The 24,224-nt window shown below is 32.5% G+C and overlaps 1 protein-coding gene across 1 annotated transcript in view; it reads right to left on the minus strand.

The window, feature by feature from the left end:
- Positions 1–24,224, minus strand: part of Fbxl17 (F-box and leucine rich repeat protein 17) — a 516,653-nt gene that overhangs the window by 445,602 nt on the left and 46,827 nt on the right. The window contains exon 4 of the mRNA XM_026391318.2: positions 13,224–13,355. Within this exon, the coding sequence (XP_026247103.1) occupies positions 13,224–13,355 (132 nt within the window). The remainder of the gene's footprint in view (positions 1–13,223; positions 13,356–24,224) is intronic.

Below are 24,224 nucleotides of genomic sequence, written 5' to 3' on the forward strand. Positions count from 1 at the left end.
AAAAATGCAACTTAAAACAAGGATAAACAATATAGTTGGCAGAACCGATACTTGTCCAAGTTTTCTTTCCTCAAGTTGTCCAAGGGTCACTTAATCCCTCAAAAAAAAATGAAGAATCATTATTTAACAAAATATCTTCTCTTGGGGTCTTTCTTCCCTCAATTTTGATTCTATAAAACTGTTAGGTCATATTAAGCAAAAATATGTAATAAAATTTAAAATTAAATAATACAATTTAAAACCCAAAATTTTACATAAAGTATTTTTTTTAAAAACAGTATAATTTCTTCATGGTATATTTACTTTAAAGATAGCAATGTCAATGTACTGAACTAAATTTAATGTTGATCTGCATTGTATGTTTCACAGGTACCAAGCAATGAAAATATGTATCAAACTTATATGTAATTCATTTCTTTCTAATTGCCATGATAAAGGCAAGTTCTTCTAAACAAACTCAGCCTCATCTTTATAAAAATCAGTAACTAAAGTATGACTTAGCAGTCTTGAGAGATTTTTGTTGGAGTTGTGTAAAAAGGAGGAAAATACATTGGTAGGACAAGAAACCAAATACCCTCAATGGGATATAAGCCAAGAAATGAAAATATATAATATACAATTTGCAATAAAAACAATTTAAAGCCAGGAGCCTCAACATTTACTTTTTCAATTAATTTTTTATTTGTTCTTTTTAGATATACATGACAGTTGAATGTATTTTGACATATTATTCATACATGGAATATAACATTCTAATTATGATCCCATTCTTATGATTGAACATGATATGGAGTTACACTGGTCATGTATTCATATATAAACATAGGAAAGTTATGTCTGATTCATTATATAACATTAACTTTAAGAAACCATTTTCTAAAAACTTGAAAAGGACAGATTTACTTAGGATTATACTTCTTTAAACTATCAGTGCCATTCTTTTGCTTTGAACACTAATGAACAATCATTTGACTTCACTATAGAATGAAGTATACTTCACCAATTCAGTAAAACGAAATCTTATATCCTAAAGCTATACTTTTACGTAAATATTAAAGCACTCATATTTAAGATAATGATATGTGCCCCACTTAAAATGTGATTTTGAAATAAATTAGCTTTCTTCTTGTCTCAAGAATTTCTCCAGAACTAAATAAGAAAAACTTCAGTATTAAATGTTCATCTTCATTAAGTCTTTTCAGAATTTTTTTTTTTTTTTTTAAATATTAGGGGCTGGGGATGTGGCTCAAGTGGTGACACGCTAGCCGGGCATGCGCGGGGCACTGGGTTCAATCCTCATCACCACATGAAAATAAAGATATTCTGTCCACCAAAAACTGAAAAATAAATATTAAAAAATTCTCTCTCTTTAATATATATTATATATATAATATATATAACTAAATATATATATTTAGTTGTCAGTGAACCTTTATTTTTATTTATTTGTTTACATATGGTGCTAAGAATCAAACCACAGTGCCTCACACATGCTGGGCAAGTGCTCCACCTCTGAGCCACAACCCCATAACCCTAGAAAAATTACATTTCTAAGAAGTCCTACCATCAATCCACTTAATCAAAACACTTGAATATGTTCTCAGTTACTACATACAGGTTAAAATAAAAATAAAAATCTCATCCCCATTTTTATGAAGTACATTGGGAGACATGACTAAACTGAGACCCTCAAATCTACAACTAATTATCAATGAATAAGAATTAATTAAATACAGGAAGCTGATAAAATATGGAAAAGTAAAACATGGTAAATTTTTCAATGAATATTTAAGAAAAAATAATATATAACTGAGCTTGAAGACAATAAATGCATAATAAATGAAGGCAAAATGATAAAAAGAAACATAGAATACATGTACAAGTAAAGAAAATGATGACATGGAGAATAGTAACTGAAGAAACCTTTCAAATAAGCACTATAGATTTTGTAAATGATGAAAATAGTGTTTTAGCAACTGCATTCCTGGGTTGTGAATATAAAAATAAAAGAAAGTTAACATTTAGAAATATTTAGGTCAAGGATGAATTCAGTGGAGTATACAATATATCTTTATCTTACATATTGTTTTCCATTAAGCTCTTCAATTATCATAAGCTTAAAACAACTCTAATTGATAGAATACATACTACACAATGGAATTAATTATGATGAAAAAATTTTGTTAACCTATTAATGAAAGGAGTTTATGTGTGGGTATATACATGTATATGTATACACACACACACATAGAAAATTATATCCTGCAACAACTTAAAATGTATGAAATATCAAAAACCACAAAATTGTTTTCAAATAGTTAAATATTAACTATCTTATAAGAAAATGAAAAGCTAGCAAAACATGAGGCAAATAATTTTATAATCTCCAGGCATTTACAACACTAATAAACATATTTTCTATATTCTCAAAGACACTGAGTAAAGGGAAAATAAAAGATGAATAATCACCCAAGTACAGTTCAGTTAGGAGAAGTCATACTTATAACTGTTTTCTTTTGATTACAGATTCTTAATATAGTTATTTATACATCTTATTAAAATAAATTATAAACACCTAGATTTTACACTCAAACCCAATTCAAAGTATGGTAATAGGCACTACAAATTTTTATCCCCAAACTCTACTGAAATAACCTGACTACTTCTATCATATTTTGGAAACCAAAAATAAATTATGCATCTACTAAAGAAAAGTATAATATTTATCTCTTCTACAACTAAGATATAGCTATACAAGATAAAATACAATAGAACGAGGGCTTAAAAAAAAGATCAAAATGCTACAGACTTTGTCTGGCTTTTAAACTTCTCAGTTACTAAAATTGAGAAGTTATAGGAAAAGGACAGAATTTTCCCCCAGAATCTCATGACTATTAATCCTTTTACTGACCATAAGGCAAGTCACACTCAGACCTTTAACAAGAATTTCATGAAACAGAGCAAAGGAAAACAGCCTGAAAAATATCAGTAAGCAAATCTGTAACACTGATAGGAACAGTACTTAATACAAAGATTTAGATAAGAACACAAAATGTATAGATTTGGGCTGAAGAAAGAATCTCCTTTGAAAGCCTAAGTGGCACAGATATTTCACAATAATGATGGAAAAGGTGCACCCTATGACTCAGAAGCCAGATCTAACTCTATTTTGTAAACCATATTCAGAAAGGCAAATCATTAAAGAAAAGGAATAAGAAGAAGGGGCGGGACTAATTCTCCAATTCTTTCCTTAAGCCTAATCACTAAAATAATAAATGGAATTAAGTCTTGGATAACATAAAAACCCACCACCTCATTACTGTAGATAAAGAAAAGCATTACCTAAAACTTCTCCTTCATCCAACTAATATTACCTCCATTGTTGACAGGTTAGAAAGGAAGCTGAGGAATATGCACTCATGACAGGATTAATGTACTCCCAAGCATCCCATTGACATCTAACCTTATAAAATTTCTATTTGCTAAGCCTAATGACTCAACTTTTTACCTCAACCACTATCCCCTACTGTTAGCATTTGAACACCAAGTCTGAGATAGCACTTCCACGCTTTTTCTTGGAGATAATGTGATTTGTTCAAATCTTCTGATTTTTAAAAAATATTCAAAAAAAAGGTAAACAAAAATTACACAAATAACAGGACTTAAACTATAAAATATACACAAGTGGAGGAATTAAAACCTGAGGAATAGCCAGGCACAGTGGTACATGCCTGTAATCCCAGTAACTCAGGAGGATGAGGGAGGAAGATCACAGTCCAGAGTCAGCCTCAGCAACTTCAGAAGGCCCTGCCTCAAAATAAAAATAAAAAGAGCTGGAGATGTAGCTCAGTGGTTAAGTGTACCTGGGTTGAATCCCTGGCCCCCAAAATCATCATCATCATCATCATTACTGGGGGGATAGATATAAATAAAGATCACTAAATAATTCCTGCCCTCAGAAAGCTCCTCTACACCGCAATTTCAATTAACTAAATTTTAAAACCAAAACAAGTAATTTAGTAAGGATATAAGTAAGTAAACAATACTGAAATACTATTTGGAGTTTCCTATTTTGACAATAATAAATTCTGCATTATCCACATTGGGGTATATATATCAGAGTTTTTAATACTAAGATAATTTCCTCCTGAGATCCTGTTTGCATTTGAATATCTTCTATCATTAGTTGATGAGTCCCTGGAGTTTGTGAACTAATTTTAATATTACTAAACTAATATAATTAAGCAAGTAAATCTGCAGAGTATAAAAAAATTAATGTATTCCAAAGAAAAGTTATTTGGATAATATCCAATCACAGCCTGACCTCCATACAACAGTGGCACACAGAAGAAAAATACACACATACACATACATATATGCACATATTCATTCTTTATTGTATTCTATGTCATTTAAATGATAGAATGCATTCATTTATACCCATATCAAATTAACTGATAGATAAAGTTAGGCTTAAATGAAAGATATTAAAAAGAGAATTACAGGGTAACATCAAACAAAAACTTAAAATGAGTAAAAATGTTTATTGTTAGACCGAATTTATTCTGTGTATAAAATAAGTGGAATTTTTAATTAAACTGAATCTTTCAAATACTATTTTAACAAAATAAAACCAATTTTATTAACAGTAAGAATATACAAATCAACATAATTCTGACCAAAATAGAAATTGTATTCTAGTAGATCAGAATCACATAATAAGGACAACTATCACTCAAAATATTCCTTTGAAACTAATAACTTTGGCTAAATAAAATTGATAATCAAAAAATGGTATCATTAATATGGTAACAAATCAAAGAAAATTTACTTTCTTGGAAAATCAAAAAACTCTTGACTCTCCACGTTTAAACTATTTTAAGCCTTTACTCGTATACTCAAACAAATATTTTTTTTAATATTCATTTTTTAGGTGTAGTTGCACACAATGCCTTTATTTTATTTATTTATTTTTATGTGGTGCTGAGGATCGAACCCAGGGCCTCGCACATGTTAGGCAAGCACTCTACCACTGACCTACAACCCTAGCCCCATCAAACACATCTTTTTAAAGTGTGTTCCCAAAATATTTGAAGAAATCTATTTTTAAATCATGTGCAATTCAATAGTAACTCATGTCACTAAACCAACATTTATTTAATATCTATTTATTTTATGTCATTACCAGGGGGGATGGATATAAATAAAGATAACTAGATACTTCCTGTCCTGAGTGGACAATCCATCATTAAGAAACACCTCTCCAACATAATTTCAATTGTTAAGAAAGAGCAATTTAGCATGATTTAGTAAAAATTTGAAAATGTACATATCTTAGCATTTGTACATATATACCTAGAGAAATGCTTGGACATAAACATAGAAAACATACACAGGATTTGATTGCAACACTGCCTAGGAGAGTAAAACAACAGATGCAATGTAAGTCTCCTTCAATAAGAAACAGATTAACAGAAGATACATACCTATTATAGAACAACAGAATTGGCCAAATTATATTGTTATATTATGTGCATGTATGAATATGTAACAATAAATCCCATCATTACCCACAACTATAATGTATCAATTAAAAAATGTGGAAAGAGAATAAATTATATATTCATTGTAGCTAGATCTCAAAAACAAAATTAAAAGCACAATGTATAGATTGATACATACTTTGCAAGACCAAACACTTACCCATATGACACCAGATATAAACTATGTGTGAACACAAATAAAACAATACTACATATTGTTCCTGGTTATTCACATGTATGTTAAAATATTTTTTAAAGCATTTTAGATCATCATTACAGTCACCTTTGGAAGGAACAATGAGATGACAACAAAGAAAGACAACTAAAAGTTTATTTGTTTTATTAATTTAATAAGTAGCAGCAAATTTAACAAAATGTTAATAATTTCTGAGTGAAGGTCATATGGATTTACTACTTTTAGTATTGTATATTTTTAATTTATCAATATTTTTTAAAAATACAAGACACAAAATCTGATCACATTTCACATTTACTGAAATCCTATGCTATAATCATTATTACCTAGAGACTTCAAAATTTCTTAGCATATAAGTCAAGAAACTTAACACTTGGCCCCAGTGTTTCTTTCCAGACCACAATATAAACACTAATCCCACATGTAAACCCAATGTCACTGTAATATCTACCATTTATTAAATATTTCACATATTTTCCTATGCCTATCTTTGTTGATGTTGTTTCCCACAATTGCAACTGTCTTTCCCTTAAGAAAAGATTTGCTTTCATAATCATTATATCACTATACATCATTCAAGATCCTGTTTAAATTTCACCTACTATTTATAGAATTTTCTGATTCCTTCCCATCCTTCCAATATAACTTTGTTTTTTTTGTTGTTGTTGTTGTTTGTTTTCTTTTGTTTTGTTTTTTGGGTTTTTTTTCAATTATTGTTCCCATATCACTTATCACTAGCCAGGATTTGTTCTTTCAGTACAATTTTTCTGTAGGTCTCTCACCATGCCTGGTACACAGTAGGTGTTCAAATGTTAACTGAGCTGAATGAAGATAACAAGTGTTAAGGAACAGAGAGTTCATGAACTCATTAAAATTTTTATTAAACTGTTGAACAGCCTGGCTCAGTGGCACATGTCTGTAATCCCAGTAGCTCAGAAGGCTGAAGTAGGAGGATCACATTCAAAGCCAACCTCAGCAAATTAGTTAGGCCCTGAGCAACTTAGTGAGACCTTGTCTCAAAATAAAAAAATAAAAGGGCCTGGGAACATGGTTCAGTGATGAAGCACCCGGGTTCAATCCCTGGTACCAAAACAACAACAAAAAAATCTGCTAGACAAAATTGAAATGAAATTTAAATCTAAATGTCACAATATAAGATACTATGTTTGCAGAATAGCAAAACATATAAAGAATGCAATTCTACAATAAAAATGAATTATGTTCATAGTTGTACAGGATTAAGATCAACACTAAAAACACTATCCTGAAGACAGCTTCCCTCTTTGATTAACCAAGTTCCTAGAAAGATTATTAATGTGTCTACTTAGAGTTGAAGCTTCCCCTGAAATATATTATCCTCCTAGCAAAAACAATTTTCTACTTTTGCTAATATTAACTTCAACCTTTGATGCCTAAGAGTACCTATCCCTAAGTGTATTAGAGGCAAATAATATCTATTGGAAATTGTTGCTTGGTTCAAACCTATGTGGATTAGTAACATCTATGAAGTATACATGCAATCAAAATGGTTAGAAAAAAAAGATTTGGGAATCTTAATAGATTTGAGTTAGAATCTTGACTTTGGCACTTGTTTGCTATTAACCTCTTTGGGCCTCAATTTCTTCATATGTAAAATGGGATAAAAACAATACATTATATAGTGGTTGTGAAGAGTAATCATATAAAGCAGCATAGTACTAGTACTTGAAACCCAAAAGAAGGTAACTACTATGAAGTATTTTAAAATATCAACAAATGATAGCAAAATCCTGAAATGTAGTTGTCTTAATGTTTCTGTTCCTTCCCCCAAATTCATATTTTGAAATTCTAAACCTCAAGATAATAGAATTAGAAGTGGGGAGCCTCTCTGAGGTGACTAGATCATAAGGGTTGAGCCTTAATTAATAGGATTCATGAATTTACAAAAAGTGGGCCCTTCCACCATGTGACAACACAGAAAAAAAGCACCTATGAATGGATAAGTGGGCTCTCATCAAACTTCAAATCTGCCAGCACAGTGATCTTGGACATCCCAGCCTCCAAAACTGTAAAAAATTTAATTTCTGTTGTTTATAAATTATCTAGTCTATAATATTTCGGTAGAGCAGTCCAAAGAGACTAACACAGTGGTATGTAATAATAAGATGAAGTTCACTACCTCTCAGTTAGTTCTTTAGAATGGTACAATTAAATATAACTGTTCACTGGAAACTACTACTCTGGATTTAAGTAAACGTTCCATTATTAAGAGGGAAAATTTAAAAAAATAAAGGCAAGTATTTACCATAGTAGATTTTAAAGGCTGAAGTCAATATTTATTAGAAACAGAATTGCTTACAAATGTGAAATATTTATGTCAGGTATTACACCTAAAATCACTCACAAGGAGGGCTTGAGAAACAAAATACAGAAGTACACCAGGAGAACTGAGAGTGAGGAAAACCAATCTCCTGAATATATTAACCCTAATTTATAAAAACACTGAATATATTATCTCTGTGTTGAAGAGTCTGGAAATTTAAGTTTCATAAAATGCCATTTAAATGTTTATCTTATATTATTAACCTAGTTGATGACCAACATGGACATCTGTCTACCTAATTACTACAATAGCCTCAAATCAGCAATAGCAAAATGAATTATACTATCAGTGGTGTTATACACTTGATATTATACTTCTTAATCTCAGTCTGAACCTCATAAGAAAATGTTTGAAGTAGTATTACATCCTTTCTGAAAAGAAGGAAATGAAAGCAAAAATTAGGATAGCTCAATCAAGTCAATTGGTTAAAAATAGCAGGATTCAGGTTTCAATTGGTTCACAGGGATTCAAAAATGCCATTTGCCTCTATCTCCTCTTAAAATGCTTCCAAACTAGAGGAAGAAATCCTGGAGGGGTAAATTTAGATTCTACTACCTCATGTAAGCCTCCAAAAACAACATCATTACAGCAGCACCTAAGATCTCTAAGTATCATAAAATTATAACACTAGTCAAATATCAATCAGAAGATTGAAAAATATAAGACCAAATTAACTTTCAAGTTTTAAACAGGATATCTTTATCATTTCCCTAAAACTTTCTAAAATCTATTCATAATACATTACCATTTTCCTGATAATTGAGAAAACTGTATTAGTTCACAGCCTAACTCTTCAGAGTAGGTGTAAAAAAATTGACAAAATACATAATGACACAGATCTATATCAAATATCCTGCCTCAGAGTGACCACAGAAGTTATTTTTAAAATAAATCATAAAATCCCAGTACTTTAAAAAACATCAAGTTGTATAGCAAATGAGAGATAATATATCTGACCTTATAATTTTACAACCAAATAAAAAGCCAGCCAAAGAACTTCTGTCTAAAAAAGTACAGAAGCAGAATCTGATACAGGGAGAACAAAGAAGCAGAAAGAACATATATACAAAGGTTTCTAGATCATCAATAACAATACAACTACTATGATTTGAATGTGTCCCCCAAAGTTCAGGTGTTAAAAATTTAATCATCAATGCAACATTATTGGGAGGTGGTTTTTAACAAGAGGTAATAAGTCCTTTGCCCTCATTAATGAACTAATGCCATTATCCTGAAAGTGGGTTTGTTATCAGAGTAGATTTGTTATAAAAGTCATTTGACCCCCCTCTCACTTGCTTTTGCATGCTTCTTTTTCTTTCTTTCTTCCCCAAATTCCCTATTTCCCTCTCTTCCTCCCTCTTTCCCTTGCTCTCCAGCCTTCTGTGACGGGATGACAGACACAACTCACCAGACAATACTATGCTCTTGAATTTCCTAGCCTCTGAAATATAAGACAAAAAAAATATGTTCTTTATGAACTACCCAGTATCAGGTATTATGTTACAGTAGCAGAAAATGCACTAAGACAATGCCCTGTCTAATCTGACTTAAAAATAGCTTTGTCACAAGTACTACACATAAATGATATAAAAGCTATCATTAGAAAGGAGACACATGCATGCAACATGCTAGACTCTTTCCAATAGTTGAATTCCTTAAATCTGTTTCTAGACTCCACATGAGTTTAGAGCAAACACAAAATATACACGTGGGTGCAAGGCATTTGTAGCACTGAAAAATGAGAGGATTCTACATGTAAGTTCTCAAATCTGTGCTTCACCACAATTCATTTGCATCTTAAAATTTCAAATCATCTTCACTTTCCATGTGATAAAACTTCTCCCTCTGTTGAACACAGGAATCATTCCCGTATTCTAAAGTTCATCATATTTAATCAGGGCCACAAGTAAGAATATTCAAATATCTTGCTACTTCATATAAAATGGCAAATTCATTCTGTAGCCTTCTAGACATAATATTTCAAATGACTTGAAAAGGAAATTTTCCCATTAAGAACACCTAAAGGACAAAAATTTAAAATGAAGCATAAACCATATAAGCATAAACTATATAAGCATTATATCTTCATAGTTAAAGAAGGAAACAAAAGCTGTGTCACTGAAATAAGCATTATATCTTCATAGTTAAAGAAGGAAACAAAAGCTGTGTCACTGAAATACACAAAGACAATGCTGCCATCTAAAGGCCAAGATATAATATAAAAAGATGTGTACTCAGTCAAAAACTGCCAAGATATGTAAAAACCAAACAACTTGTTAATTCAATTCAGCAAACTTTATACGTTACAAAAACTACTCTATGATTATTTTTAGACTTTTTTAGATTCAATTTACTAAGAGAATTAGCAAAACAATTTGGCTAATTATGAATATTTGTTAAAGCACAGGTCAGGTTCTAATGGTATCCTTTCAGACACAGTGTTTTTTGTAAGTACCTCAATTACTTGCTAGTATAAAATATTCTTAAATGATAAATAATACTTATCAAAATGAAAACTGCCAAACTACTTTAAATTGTAGCTTTGCAAGTAATTTAAATATTTCTTTTTTTAAATTATGTTTTTAGTTGTAGTGGGACACAACTAAAAACTTTATTTTATTTATTTTTATAAACTTTATTTATTTTTATGTGGTGCTGAGGATCGAACCCAGTGCGTCACGCGTGTTAGGCGAGAACTCTACCGCTGAGCCACAACCACAGCCCAAATATTTCTCTTTATTTCATAAATTTTAAAAATAAAGAGTAAAGCTCCTATAAGGGTTTAGTTATCAATAACTAGTTATTAATAGAATTTAATTTATTCTAAACTTCCCTAAGAATCTAAAATGGGAAAAATTTTTATTGAATTTACCTTTCCTTAGGATTTTTCAAAATTACTTCAAATTTCCAATAAAAATGTTTAATGAATAAAACTAAATCTAGAAATGATTTCTTTAGGATTTAACCATACATCATCTTTTTAATGCACCATAATATCAGGGGAAAATAAATGTGAAAATAAAGTAGAACCTTTAAACATACACATAAACAGCTGCGTTCGTTAAGAACCATTGGCTAAAAGTTTCTTTCAGAGCTTGGGTTGTCACTCAGGAGTACAGCGCTTGCCTAGCACATGTGGGACACCAAGTTTGATCCTCAGTACCACATAAAAGAAATAAATAATTAAAGTTATACTTTTAAAAAAGGTTTCTTACAACACAAATAAAGATATTACTGTGTTTAAATAACAAAAAAAACAAATATTAGTCAAAATCAATAAATATCCTATTACTTAAGTTGGGATTACTATTCTTTAATTTCTCTTGAGTATAAAGTAGAAATGAACAGTTTAGTAATTTTAATTATGGTATTATAAAAACTACTATATGTTTAATATTACATGGTTCAGAGTTTATACAAAGGAATTTGGAGATATCATTTAATTCTCAAAACTACAACTCATCAAAAGACAAATATCACAGCACCAGTTACAAATAAGGTTTAAAGACCTTAAGTAATTCTCCCAGGGTCATGATACAGGTGGATAAATAATCAAAAGTTCAAAATTTAGTCTCTGACCCATAAGACTTAATTCTCCTTACGAGTCATACTGCCTCAAATGATTACATTTATATTAAATGTAAGAAGGAGCATGAATTTTTTTACTTTTTTTTTTTGTACCCGGGACTGAACTCCGACACTGAGCCACATCCCCAGCCCTATTTAGTATTTTATTTAAAGACAGGGTCTCACCAAGTTGCTTAGCATCTTGCTTTTGCTAAGGCTGGCTTTGAACTCATAATCCTCCTGCCTCAGCCTCCCAAGCCACTGGGATTACAGGTGTGCACCACCACACCCAGCTGTGAAGTATTTTTACTACATATTGCCAGGGAAAAAAATATTCTATATAGAAGAAAAAAAGCATTTACTTTCAGTTTATAAATGTTTCAAGTTTTCTAAAATCTTTAATAATAGTATTATCCCACTGAAGTGCTAATGCTTCAAGAAACCTTTCAAATTTAAGTTTATATATGAGATCTATTTATTAAATATCAGTTTTATAAACTGACTCAAAGGGACAAGAAAAAGACCTCTATATTTTTGAGATGCAATTTTTTTTAAAGATTTTATAGATTTGCTATTTCAGTTTAACCTGCAAACATTTTCCATTAGACTATTTTTTTCTTTTCTTTTTTTTTTTTCATTAGACTATTTTTCAATGTTGAGAACTCCTAAGTACCTCCCAGGTGACAATTTTTTTCTGTTAATTTGTACAATATACCTACTAAATTAAAATTAAATGGTTTGGAATGTTATTTGGACATAAAAAAAGAAAGAAGCTATGATACAGGCTGCATGAGTAAATGTTGAAAATATCCATGTAAAATAAGCCAGATACAGAAGACCACATATTGTGTGATTCTATTTATATGAAATGTCTAGGCAAATTTATAAAAACAAAGTAGATTAGCAGTTGCCTGCACTAGAGGAAGGTACTAATGGGCACCGTGTTCTTTTAAAGATAATGAAAATGTTCTACAATTAGTTAGTGATGACTACACAATTTTGTAAATTTAAAAAAAACAATGAATTATATATTGTAAAACGGTAAATCTTGGAATAAATGAATTATGTCTTAATAAAATAAAATCAAATGACTTTAAATAAATACATTAAATGTATGTGACTATATGTGTATGTTCTTAAAATATAAAATTTATGCAATTATCAATTTACTGAATCCCATTTTCACCATAGTAAGTAAAAAGTTCTATTTCACAAATGTACACTTTTCTAGGGATTAAAAAAAAATCTCAACTCTCTAGAGTTATTATGATTCCTAGGGGAATCAAAAGGAACCACAACCACAGGCATGTTTGGCCGATAAATTTTATATATTCCAATTTACCTGAGTTACTTCACTCTCAGAATTTAGAAAAGACACATCATGTTAAGACACATCTAATAAGTTAAATGACCAATTTATAAAAATTATCAGTTTGGGAGGATTTTGCTTTTAATTATTTGCCTCTCAATTACCAAAAGAAAATACATATAAAAAATTATAAATGAAGTTTAAAGAATTCAAATGTTAGAAACAAAATTGAAAACAGGTACTTACTAATTTGTTTTCCTGCATGTATATTCTTTGTAGTTTCAGACAGCCCTTAGCTATGACGATCATGCCTTCATCTGAGATCTTGTAACACTGGCCAAAATGAATATCTTTGAGTTCTCTACATTTTGACCCCAGCTGTAAACAAAGAAATTTGGGTAAATGCTCATAAAATAAAGAGGATAACATATTTCTAGTGGGACTTTCACATAATATTTGAATATAATCACACTATAATTAAAGGATTATTTATAAATTACTTTTAAAACAAGAATGCAACCAATTGATAACTTTCAACAGGTGTAAAAAAAATTGTAAAAGATTTTACCTTTTAACCTCGTTCCCTACTTCAACTACTTCACACTACATGTCCAACAAGGTACCTAGATTCCTTAACAGCTGAAATTCACATCTTTATTTCTTCTGAGTCTTATTAGTAGGGAGCAACATAAAGGTATAAAATTATGATGTTTCTGTAAAGTTGAATATTAAACAGCAATTAAAACTGGAATAAGGGCTGGGGATGTGGCTCAAGCGGTAGTACGGTTGCCAGGCATGCGTGCGGCCCGGATTCAATTCTCAGCACCACATACAAAGATGTTGTATCCGCCGAAAACTAAAAAAAAAATAAATAAAAATTCTCTCTCTCTCTCTTAAAAAAAAAAAAAAACTGGAATAAGCTTTTGATTGATTTTATATATGAGATTTTAGAACATAATCCAATTTTACAAAGAAATGTTTTGTTTTTGTTTTGTAGTGCCAGGGATAGAGCCCAGGGAGGGCCTAATGCATGCTATAAACAATTCAAATGTATATTTACATGCTCATGCACACATACATAAGAAAAGAAACTAAAATGTACACAATGTGTTAACCAGGGTTATTTTTTATTAGTGACTGGGGATTTTTTCCCTTTCTGCCTATGAATCTTCTCTAATTTTTTAAACACTCATTTTAAAGTTCTATTTCAAGTAATGATATTAGAAGGATATGCAAGTTATTTTTCTAAGGGTGGTAAGACATACAAATGATGTTATCTACATTAGGCTATACTCTATCCAGTTATATATTCCTTTAGATATGTAAACTCCATGACAACAGGATGGCTTGGGTTAAATAATATATCTCTAGTTTCAAATGTATTACACTAACTCAATACTTAATATTTGTTGAATGTATGAAAATGTTGATCAGGGTTGTGCATATAAAGAAGCCTCTTTAATTTTTTTCTTCCCCAGTGATGGAGATGAAACTTGTATGCCAAGTAAGTGCTCAAACACTGAGCTAGAACCCCAGCCCAAGAAGCCTCTTTAAAAGGGACAAATATGAGCTGGGGTTGTGGCTCAGTGGTAGAGCTCTTGTCCCGCATATGTGAGGCACTGGGTTTGATCCTCAACACCACATACATAAATAAAATAAAGGTATTGTGTGTCCATCTACAACTAATTTTTTTTAAAGGGACAAATACAGGAAACCATGATTGTGGACTTATATACCACTATTTCCTAGTTAATTGAGGAGTTCTAAACTGGGCCCATGGATAGAATTCGGTTTTCCAAAAAAGTGGACAATACATATTCTATTTCATACTATCCACTGACTTTATCTTTTCCTTCACCTAATATAAGCAAAACAGCAAACAGATGGGCACAGTGGCACATGTCTATAACTCCAGTAACTCAGGAGGCTGAGGCAGGAAGATCACAAATTCAAGGCCAGCATCAAAATAAACAGAGAATCTGAGTGGGGAGCTCAATGGTAAAGTATCCCTGGGTTCAATCCCTAGTACCACAAAAATAAAAAATAAAATTTTTTAAAAGACAGTTATTTAGCTGCACTTGTGAATTTGTAAACAACAGAAATTAAAGATAATTTCATATAACACTGCTATTGCAGATACCAAGAAAAATCATTTTTCTTCATTATTATTTATCATGTTCATTATTAGATGAGCTATCTTGGCTCTTATTTAATTCATTAAAAGAAGCACACATATTTATAGAACAAATGTACAATGGTATATGAAGCAAACTAGAGAAAGCTGAATCCAAAGCCTGTACTAGGAAAAGCAGAAAATCAAATACACTATGGAACTATTTTTTTAAAGTTGCACATAGACACAATATCTTTATTTTATTTATTTACATATAGTGTTGAGGATCGAACCCAGTGCCTCATATGTGCCAGGCAAGTACTTTACCACTGAGCTACAACCCAAGTATTATGGAATTTTCAACAGATTCACATATTTCTGACAGTGAGAGTGAAACTGGAAATTTAAAATACCAGGATTCTTAAAAGTATGATTAAGTAATAAACCATCAGATCACCACCATCATTCTACAATGAAAAAATACTAGAGTTCTCTGCAGGGAGTAAAATAAGGTTTTTAACTAGGGTGTGCATATATAGCTGAGAACAGAAATACATTGCTGAAAATGCAGGGACTGTGTGTATATTCATAATAGTAAAAATGGAGGAATTTAAAGAAATAATTCTAAATTAAAATTTCCAGAATGAAAGAGTATGAACATCCAGATTGAAAGTTCCTCCACATCTCTACCACAGATAAAGAAATAACAACTTAAATCCTAAGATTTTATAATTCTAGATTCTAGAGCCTTTCAGAGAAAAACAGATTTCACAGAAAGAATTTGGCTAAAAAAAAAAATACATCAAACTTCCCAACAACACTAAAAGTAAGCAAAAAAGCAATGCCACCAAATCTTGAAGGAAAATTCTTTCTAATATAGAATTCTGTACTCATGATTCAGACCATGAATTAAGCCTGAAGGCTGAATTAGAGATATTTACTGACATAAGTTCTCAAAAGATTCATCTCCCGTATACTTTTTGTCATGACGCAATGTCTATGCTTTTAACAAAACATGAGATCACAGCAAAAGTTGACATGACATTTGGATAATAGGAGTTCTAATCCAATAACTAGATGAAAAAAACCTTAAGGATGCTAAGATGCTAAGATGAACACTAATGCAACAGCACTTACATATAAGAAGCCAAGACTAAAAACCTGCTATCTCAGACAAGTCTGCTTTAAAGAAGTAAATTTGATTAAGTATCAACAAGCGGAGAAAACTTTAAGCTCCATCAAGAATATAAAAATTAACTAAAGTTGGGGGGAAAAGGTTTATTAATTCCAAGGAAAACAAAATACTACAAGAAAAAAAAAGGTAGATACACAATTGTAAAATGTGAATATAGAATACTTTTTTTTAGTAAGAGAGAGAGAATTTTTAATATTTATTTATTTTTTTTTTTTTTTAGTTCTTGGCAAACACAACATCTTTGTTTGTATGTGGTGCTGAGGATCGAACCCGGGTGGCACGCATGCCAGGCGAGCACGCTATTGCTTGAGCCACATCCCCAGCCCAAGAATACTTAATTTAACAAAAACTATAGTTGAATTATGTTGGAAGGATGAGAGGATAATAGAAGGATATATAAGAGAGCCAAATTTTTGTCTTCCATGGCAATAAATCACCTACCTAGCCAAAGTATGTTAATTATAAAATTGCAGACAAACCTACTAGGAGAAAATATTTTCTGCTCCTAGAGGAAGTTCAATTAGTCTAATTCCTAGTCTCTCTACTGATTAGTTTGTATTTAATAAAGAAGAGACATTATGCTCATCACTATAATTCTTCCTCTTAGGAACATACTTCCCATAGGGAATATCATCTTTACTTTTCTAATTGGGGCCACTGTGGTGGTTTGGCCTAGACAATTACTAAGTCAGTTGGCCAAACTCCCGAGTCAAATTTAACAAGCCCATTTAGCTCTAGTGCTAAGCAACATTCTTCACCTTAAAAGCTTCTGAGTAATAAAGTTGGTATATTTTCATCTATTACTATTTCTCTGTCATATTTCTCAATTCAATTAGATCCTACATAGTAAAGGGCAGACCCCTTGACAAACATTTAGTGTACCAGCAAGAAACACTAAGAAAGAAAACAACAGAATTTTTTTATATAAGGAGTGATTAAGGTTTTGGGTGGAAATTTAGGCATCACGTTTTGCACAAGTTGATAGAACCTCAGGTTAAGAATATACATCCCATTACAACTGAGCGAGAATGAGAATGAGATAATTATCTTAAGATAATTTCATGGTATACAGACACTTGAAAATGGTTTTGGTGGCTTTATCCACTAAGAAATGACTTTTTTTTTTGTTTTTTCTTTTCTTTTTTTTTTTTTTTTTTTGATACCAGGGATTGAACTCAGGGGCACTCAACCACTGAGCCACATTCACAGCCCTATTTTGTATTTTATTTAGAGACAGGGTCTCACTGAGTTGCTTAGTGCCTTGCCGTTGCTGAGGTTGGCTTTGAACTCGTAATCCTCCTATCTAAGCCTCCTGAGCCGGTGTGCACCACTGCGCCCAGCTAGGAAATGACTTTTCATAGAGGTAAGGGTCATGTGGGTAACCATACAAAGAAAATGATTGACCACAACAGACATTATCAGCACATGAGTTCTTGCTAGTAATTGAAGAATAACTCAGGAGACAAGGTATTATGACTCGTTACTATTGAGTTTAAATGTCATTTTATCTCACTGCAGAAACTATAATGTTCTATTTTAGACAACATCACCAGACAAAACAGGCAAATCCCATCTGTACTAATTACCATAACCTCATCCATAAATAAATACTTTAAGTTCCAGACTATCCAGACAACGTAAAGTCAATCATTAGACCCAATGTATTTCCCAATTTTGCCGATATTCTTCAAATCTCATCTATACAAGACCCACAGAAAAATACTGGGGTTGGGCAGGGGTTGTATTTGTAGCTCAGTGGTAGTGCGCTTGCCTCACACGTGTGAGGCACTGGGTTCAATCCTTAGCACCACATAAAAATAAAATAAATAAAGGTATTGTGTTCACTACAACTTTAAACAAAAGCAAAAACAAACAATGCAGAGGGCATGACCAAACCCTAATAAGAGTATTAATGTTTGCATTCCCTGAATTCAACATAATTAGCAGAATTAGCATATGACTCTACTAAATACAAAATTCTTCATTCAGGAAGAATGCTAGAATAAGAGCGCTGATCTTGCCAAAGGGAGAAAGCTTGATAAGAGCCCTGGGATCCAGTTGAACCACCAAAATGTTGGTAGCCTGTGAGTTTAAAAAAAAAAAAAAAAAAGTGCCCTAGAGAAAGGCCTATACTAGTCTGTTCAAGTTAGAGATATTTGGGAAACACCTTGAGCTTTCCACAGATCCACCAATAAAAAGCATAAAATTAAAAGTGAAAAACACAAAGATCATGATCTAGTAATTACAATGCCTATTTAAAAGAAATTGATTTCTGCTCACTAGTCTGGCTGTGTGAAACTCTTAAATTGTTATTATGTCCTAAAAAAATAAAAAAAAAAACAGAAAACTCATCAGAGAAATGATAACACAGTAAAACGTTGTCCCCAGAATGATAGAGAAAGGCAGACACAGAATCACAACTAACCAAAACACAGAAACCTACTAGTAGAAACAGTAGAAACCAGGAACTGGAATAGGAAAATCTGAAACTGTAACTGAAAACATTACCCAAGGTTCAGTGCAGATGCCTCAGAGAGTTTAAAAAAAAAAAAAAAAAAAAAAAAAAGTCCTAGGGGACCCAGGAATTGGAGGGCCCCAATACACTGATGAGTTTTTTGACTACAGAAGGTTTAAAAAAGACCTCACAGAGAACATCAGAGAAAAATCACTTCATGATTCTGGCAATGGGAGGGTAAATGTAACTGTTTTGAAATATACCAGAACATTCTGTTCCTAACAAGATTTGCCCTCAGACGGGTATTTTACCAGAGCCTAATGTACTGGAATTTTGTCACAGTCTCACGTTCCTTGAGAATGAAAATACTCAACTCCGATTCCTCTAACCATCCTATCCCAAACTAAGTTGAAAAAATTCAAGATACCAGGAAAGTTAACAGTCCAGGGATACAGACTCACTAAAAGATTAAAACCTAATAATAAGACTATACAACACTTCTCCATATCTCCACATCTTACCATCACTTTATTATAGGCCCATTTATAGAAGCTCCATTTCCCAGTATATCACATCTACTTTTCAAGGAAAAATTATAAGGCACACTAAAAGGCAAAAAAATATAGTTTAAAGAGACTGAAAAAGCATCAAAACCAGTGTCAGTCATGACAGGAATATTGGAATCATTAGACCAAGAATCTTTAAAAATTACAATTAATATGCTAAAAACTTTGATGGAAAAAGTAGACAACATGCAGGAACAGAAGTACGGGCTGGGATTGTGGCTTAGTGGTAAACGCTTGCCTAGCACCTGTGAGGCCCTGGGTTCGATCCTCAGCACCACATAAATAAATAAAATAAAGGTATTGTGTTCAGCTACAACTAAAAAATAAATACTAAAATAAAATTCAAAAAAAAAAAGAAAAAAGAACAGAAGTACAGCCAACACGTTTCGGTTATTTTTTGTTTTCATAATGGTATCAAAACCTGGAAATGGGAGGTTTATTTGGATCCTTTTTACCCCTCTCCATTCCAATAAACCTCCCTTTCTCCACCTCCTTTACCTCTTTGCAAACAGTTATTTAAATGGCTAATGAGACCGGGAAAGTGTGTGTTTATCACCAAGCATTCCTATGGTTCTCTGAGGTTGGAGAAGCCCTCAGCCATGCAGGTAAAGCTGAATCCCCAGACTGACTGTTCCTCCTCCCCTTCCATGAGATGTCTGGAAAGGTGGCAAGTTTTTGCCATTTTTTTCCTGCATGCAACATGAGCCATCTCATTCTTCAGAGATGTAAGACACCCTTCAAGTCTCTCGAAGGGTTGCCCTAACAAAGACCCTAGCCTGTTGGACCATCTGAACCCTGGGGGTTCCTCCATCCTGCCTGAGAACTTTTCCTTTTGGTTCATCTAGACCCTGAGAATCCTCCACCATTGATTGTAGAAGGGGACACCTTCTCTTTCTCCAGTGGAACTCTTTGAGTGATGAAAGAGAGACATCAGGAATACCTTGATCTCTATTACTACCAGTTAAACCTCTCCAACATGGGGGTTAAACAGTCTATCCCATGGGACTAACCCCCTAGGTTATCTCATTAATCTGACCTCAAAAGTAAACACCTTATTAGGTTGAGTACCATATCTGGCTGCAACGTAAATCAGAAAGCCTAATTCAAAGGTAGGAATATCCATCCACAGGATTCCCCTCTAGGTTGTCTCATTAAAAATCTCAAATTGGGACCTTTGACCCAAAAATTCTCCAAGACTTGGACAATTTCCTCACTGACTCACAACTCTCTTCTTTATTCACTGCCCCAAAAATAGCAGGGGAACACCTTCCCTCTGCTCCCTTATCCTACCTCCCCAAACACCAAATCCACGCTTCCCCTTCCCCTCTTGCCATCACCTCCCTTTACCCAATCTAAAACTCTTCCAATGAAACACATGTTCTCTCTTCAGGAGGTGGCAGGAGCTGAAAGGATGGACCAAGTTCATGTTCCCTTTTCTATGACAAATATGTACCAAACAGAGGAGAGATTAGGCTCATTTTTCTGAAAATCCTACTACTGAGGCTATTAGCAAATACACCACCCTATACCTCAATACTCCTGCAGATACTCTCTTTGTCCATATCCAATTTGTCGAAGGATCTGCACCTGATATCCATAAAAAATTTAGTTAGAAAACAGGCCCAAAACTCCTCAACAGCAACTTTTAGATGTTTCTTCCCAAGTCTTTAACAATCAGAAAGAAGAGACATAGAAGGAGAAAGAAAAGTATCTCAAAGCTCAATATCAACTCTGGCCTCAGCCATCCATAATCCTAAAAAAGCCCTGAGATGCTCATGGCCCAACCAGACCCTCTAATACACCTCCTGGGGTCTGCTTCCAATGTGGGCAGACAGGACACAGGGCAAAACCTGCCCTAACCCAAGGTTCCCCTCCCCCCGCCAAGCTCTGTCCTAACTACAGCCAAGGGAGACACTGGAAGAAGGACTGTCCCCAAGGAAAGACATCCACCCTCCCCTTGGTACAATCAGCTTCCCAAGCCCTGTACACTAAATTAATGGAATAGGGGCCCAAACTCCTCTGCCTTTATACCAAAGCAAATACCCCTATTATGGGAGTCTCCAAATTAAAAGTCTCCATCATCTTATTTTTTCAACATTCCAGCCCAGACCTGATCACTGCACTCCTTAAGCCTTCTAATTATTCCTTACTTTCTGGGATTGACCCCACAATCAATCCCAGAGACACCTCTCAATCCAACGTTGCTAAACATCATCCCCCTGTTCAAATCTGACTAAAAGACCTCATTCAAATCTGGCATGAAGCCAGGCCCAATGATACACACCTATAATCCCAGTGGCTTGGGAGGCTGAAGCAGGAGGATTGCTGAGTTCAAAACCAGCCTCAAAAACAATGAGGCACTAAGCAACTCAGTGAGACTCTGTCTCAAGATACATAATAAAAAGGCTAGGTATGTGGCTTGGTGGTTGAGTGAGTGTAAATCCCCAGTACCAGAAAAAACTAAAAACAAACAAAAAAAAGACCTGGCCTGACTACCAGGGGAATAAAAATGGTTAAAATGCCCTAGTTGTAGCTCAAACTACAAATTCCTTTGGCTTCTGCCAGACCTCACCAAGGATTTCCCTGAAATGTAAATTGCAGAGGCCTACCCAGCTTACAGGATTAGGACCAGAGGGTGGGGGGAAAATGTGCCCCTCTTAAATTCAAACCACTGTTTTCTATACCTTGAGAATCTTTACCTAAGTATTTCAGAGCTCTCTCTTATACTTTCAATATCTGAACTCACTCTAATCTGAGCCAAAAGTAACCTCTGATTTGATAAAGATGTTCTGCATGCTCCTTTACTAATTACAGCCGTGTTATTTTTTTTCCTAGGACACTTGTTTTTTAAATTCTATATTTTTGAGCTAATGGTTTTAAGATGAATTCACATTTGATACTGCATGCCTAAATGAATATATTTTTCTGACCAATTTTTTTTATCTAATTATAGAGGTTTTTACACTGTTTTTGTTCAGAGGCCAAATTTTTCAAGGGTTAGCTCTTAATCTAATAGAGGCTTTCATAAACATCTGTAATATTGCAGCAGAAATCTACCTACCAAAAGCTACCAGGTCTTTGTTTAGTGTTTGTGTATGTATGCACACCTGTGTATTGTGCATACATATGCTTTATGTCTACATGTGCTTATGTTCATATATCATGTACATGGTATCAAAATTGGTATATAAATAAATGATTGCTCATAAATTAAAATTTAAATGAAAAATGGCTGCAAATACATAAATAATTTTAAATGTTCAATTTAAATCAATTAAACAGATAAGATAAAGGTGTCTTTAGAATTACTAACTCACAAGTATTTCTAGGTGGTCAGACAATTAATGGAAGTGTTAATTTCTACAAAATGTCTAGAATGTAATATCCACTGTTTCTAGGATTTTTCTTCAACAATGAAAAGACGAATAATGCTGTACACTACACCTGTCTGATACCTTGGTTTTTAGTGTTAAAAATAAGTAGATTAGGCATCAATGGGATTAATCTTCATGAATATGTTTGTTATATCTAACTGATCAACTTACAAAGTTAAAGTGCTAATGCTAAATATAAAATCAAGTGCTCTTTGACTTCTTGAATTCCACAGGATAATATATCAAAACACTATGTGTGTTGTCACAAACTGATAAATAGAAAAAAGATTTAGGATTGCTTTGTCTGTGTCTTCAATGAAAACAAGGCTACTCAGAGTTATAACAGGTATAAAAAGGGTCCAAAAGTAACTGTGCTTTAATTAAAATACTATAAATAGCACAGAGTATTTCATCTTTATTAAAATGAAATAATTCGTCTAAATTCAGAAATTTAATGACAATTGTTTCAGAATGAAAAAAAAAGGTGGTTAACAGTTAAGAAAGAGAAATAAGAAGGTTCTAGGTATAGAAATATATTTTAATATAGAAAGTAGAGGGAAAAAGAAATGTTTCTAGATAAGAAAGCCTTGTGTGGTAAAGTAGAATGTCTAAGTAAGCTACAGAAAGTTTGTGAAGGGTAAATTTCAAAGTTTGTGTGTAACTAAATTATTCATATATATATAATTAGCATAATCAATTAAAGCTATTCAAGACTTTTTCCTAAGGTCAAATATTAATATACTGGTATAAACCAAAGTTTTATCTATGTTAGAACATGATTTTAAAGGAATTAGGGTTTATACAACTCTAGTTAAACAACAACTGTTATTTTAAAGTATCATGCTATATTACAGAGTTTAGAAATTTCGATAAAAGCTAAACTTGGTTAATATAAAACAACAATATAATTGTGGTTGCTAATATTGACACTTTGGTATAATAAATGTATTCATATCTTCCAGGTATACAAGTCTTTAAAGTATGAGGTTTAAAAGAGCATTTAATCAAGCTGATATTCTCCAAACTAAAGCTGTCCATAGTGGTAATTTTTGACTAATGAAAATAGGATATTTAACTGAGGACTTCTTTGTATCATTTAATGTTCTATAAATGGACCTGATATCAATAAGATATATTCAAAAATTTATGTTATCTTTTACACTGGGATAAAAATTTAAATGTATTTTTAAAAGATAATGAGAGCCTGATCTGTTTAAAGGTTAACATTGTGAAACATAAAAACATTATGCTACTTTCCCACAAAATGGGGTTAAAAGCTCTTTTAGCTTTTGATTCATGTTTCAAATGTAATGTTGTATTGTGTTATCTAACATATACTTAGGAAACAATATATATAAACCTTATAAAATGACATTTGAGAAAGAGGCAAAGATAAGCTTCAGAAATAAAACACTTTACCTAAAATATGCCAAGAGCCCCACCTCACCAGAGTTATGATTCTGCCTCTCACCTTACTTCACGTTAAGATAATTTCAAAGTAGGCTAGACTTAAGCTCATTTGAAGTTATGTTCAAAAGATAAAT

This window comes from Urocitellus parryii, chromosome 1, assembly GCF_045843805.1.
Source record: "Urocitellus parryii isolate mUroPar1 chromosome 1, mUroPar1.hap1, whole genome shotgun sequence".
NCBI classification, from domain to species: Eukaryota; Metazoa; Chordata; class Mammalia; order Rodentia; family Sciuridae; genus Urocitellus; species Urocitellus parryii.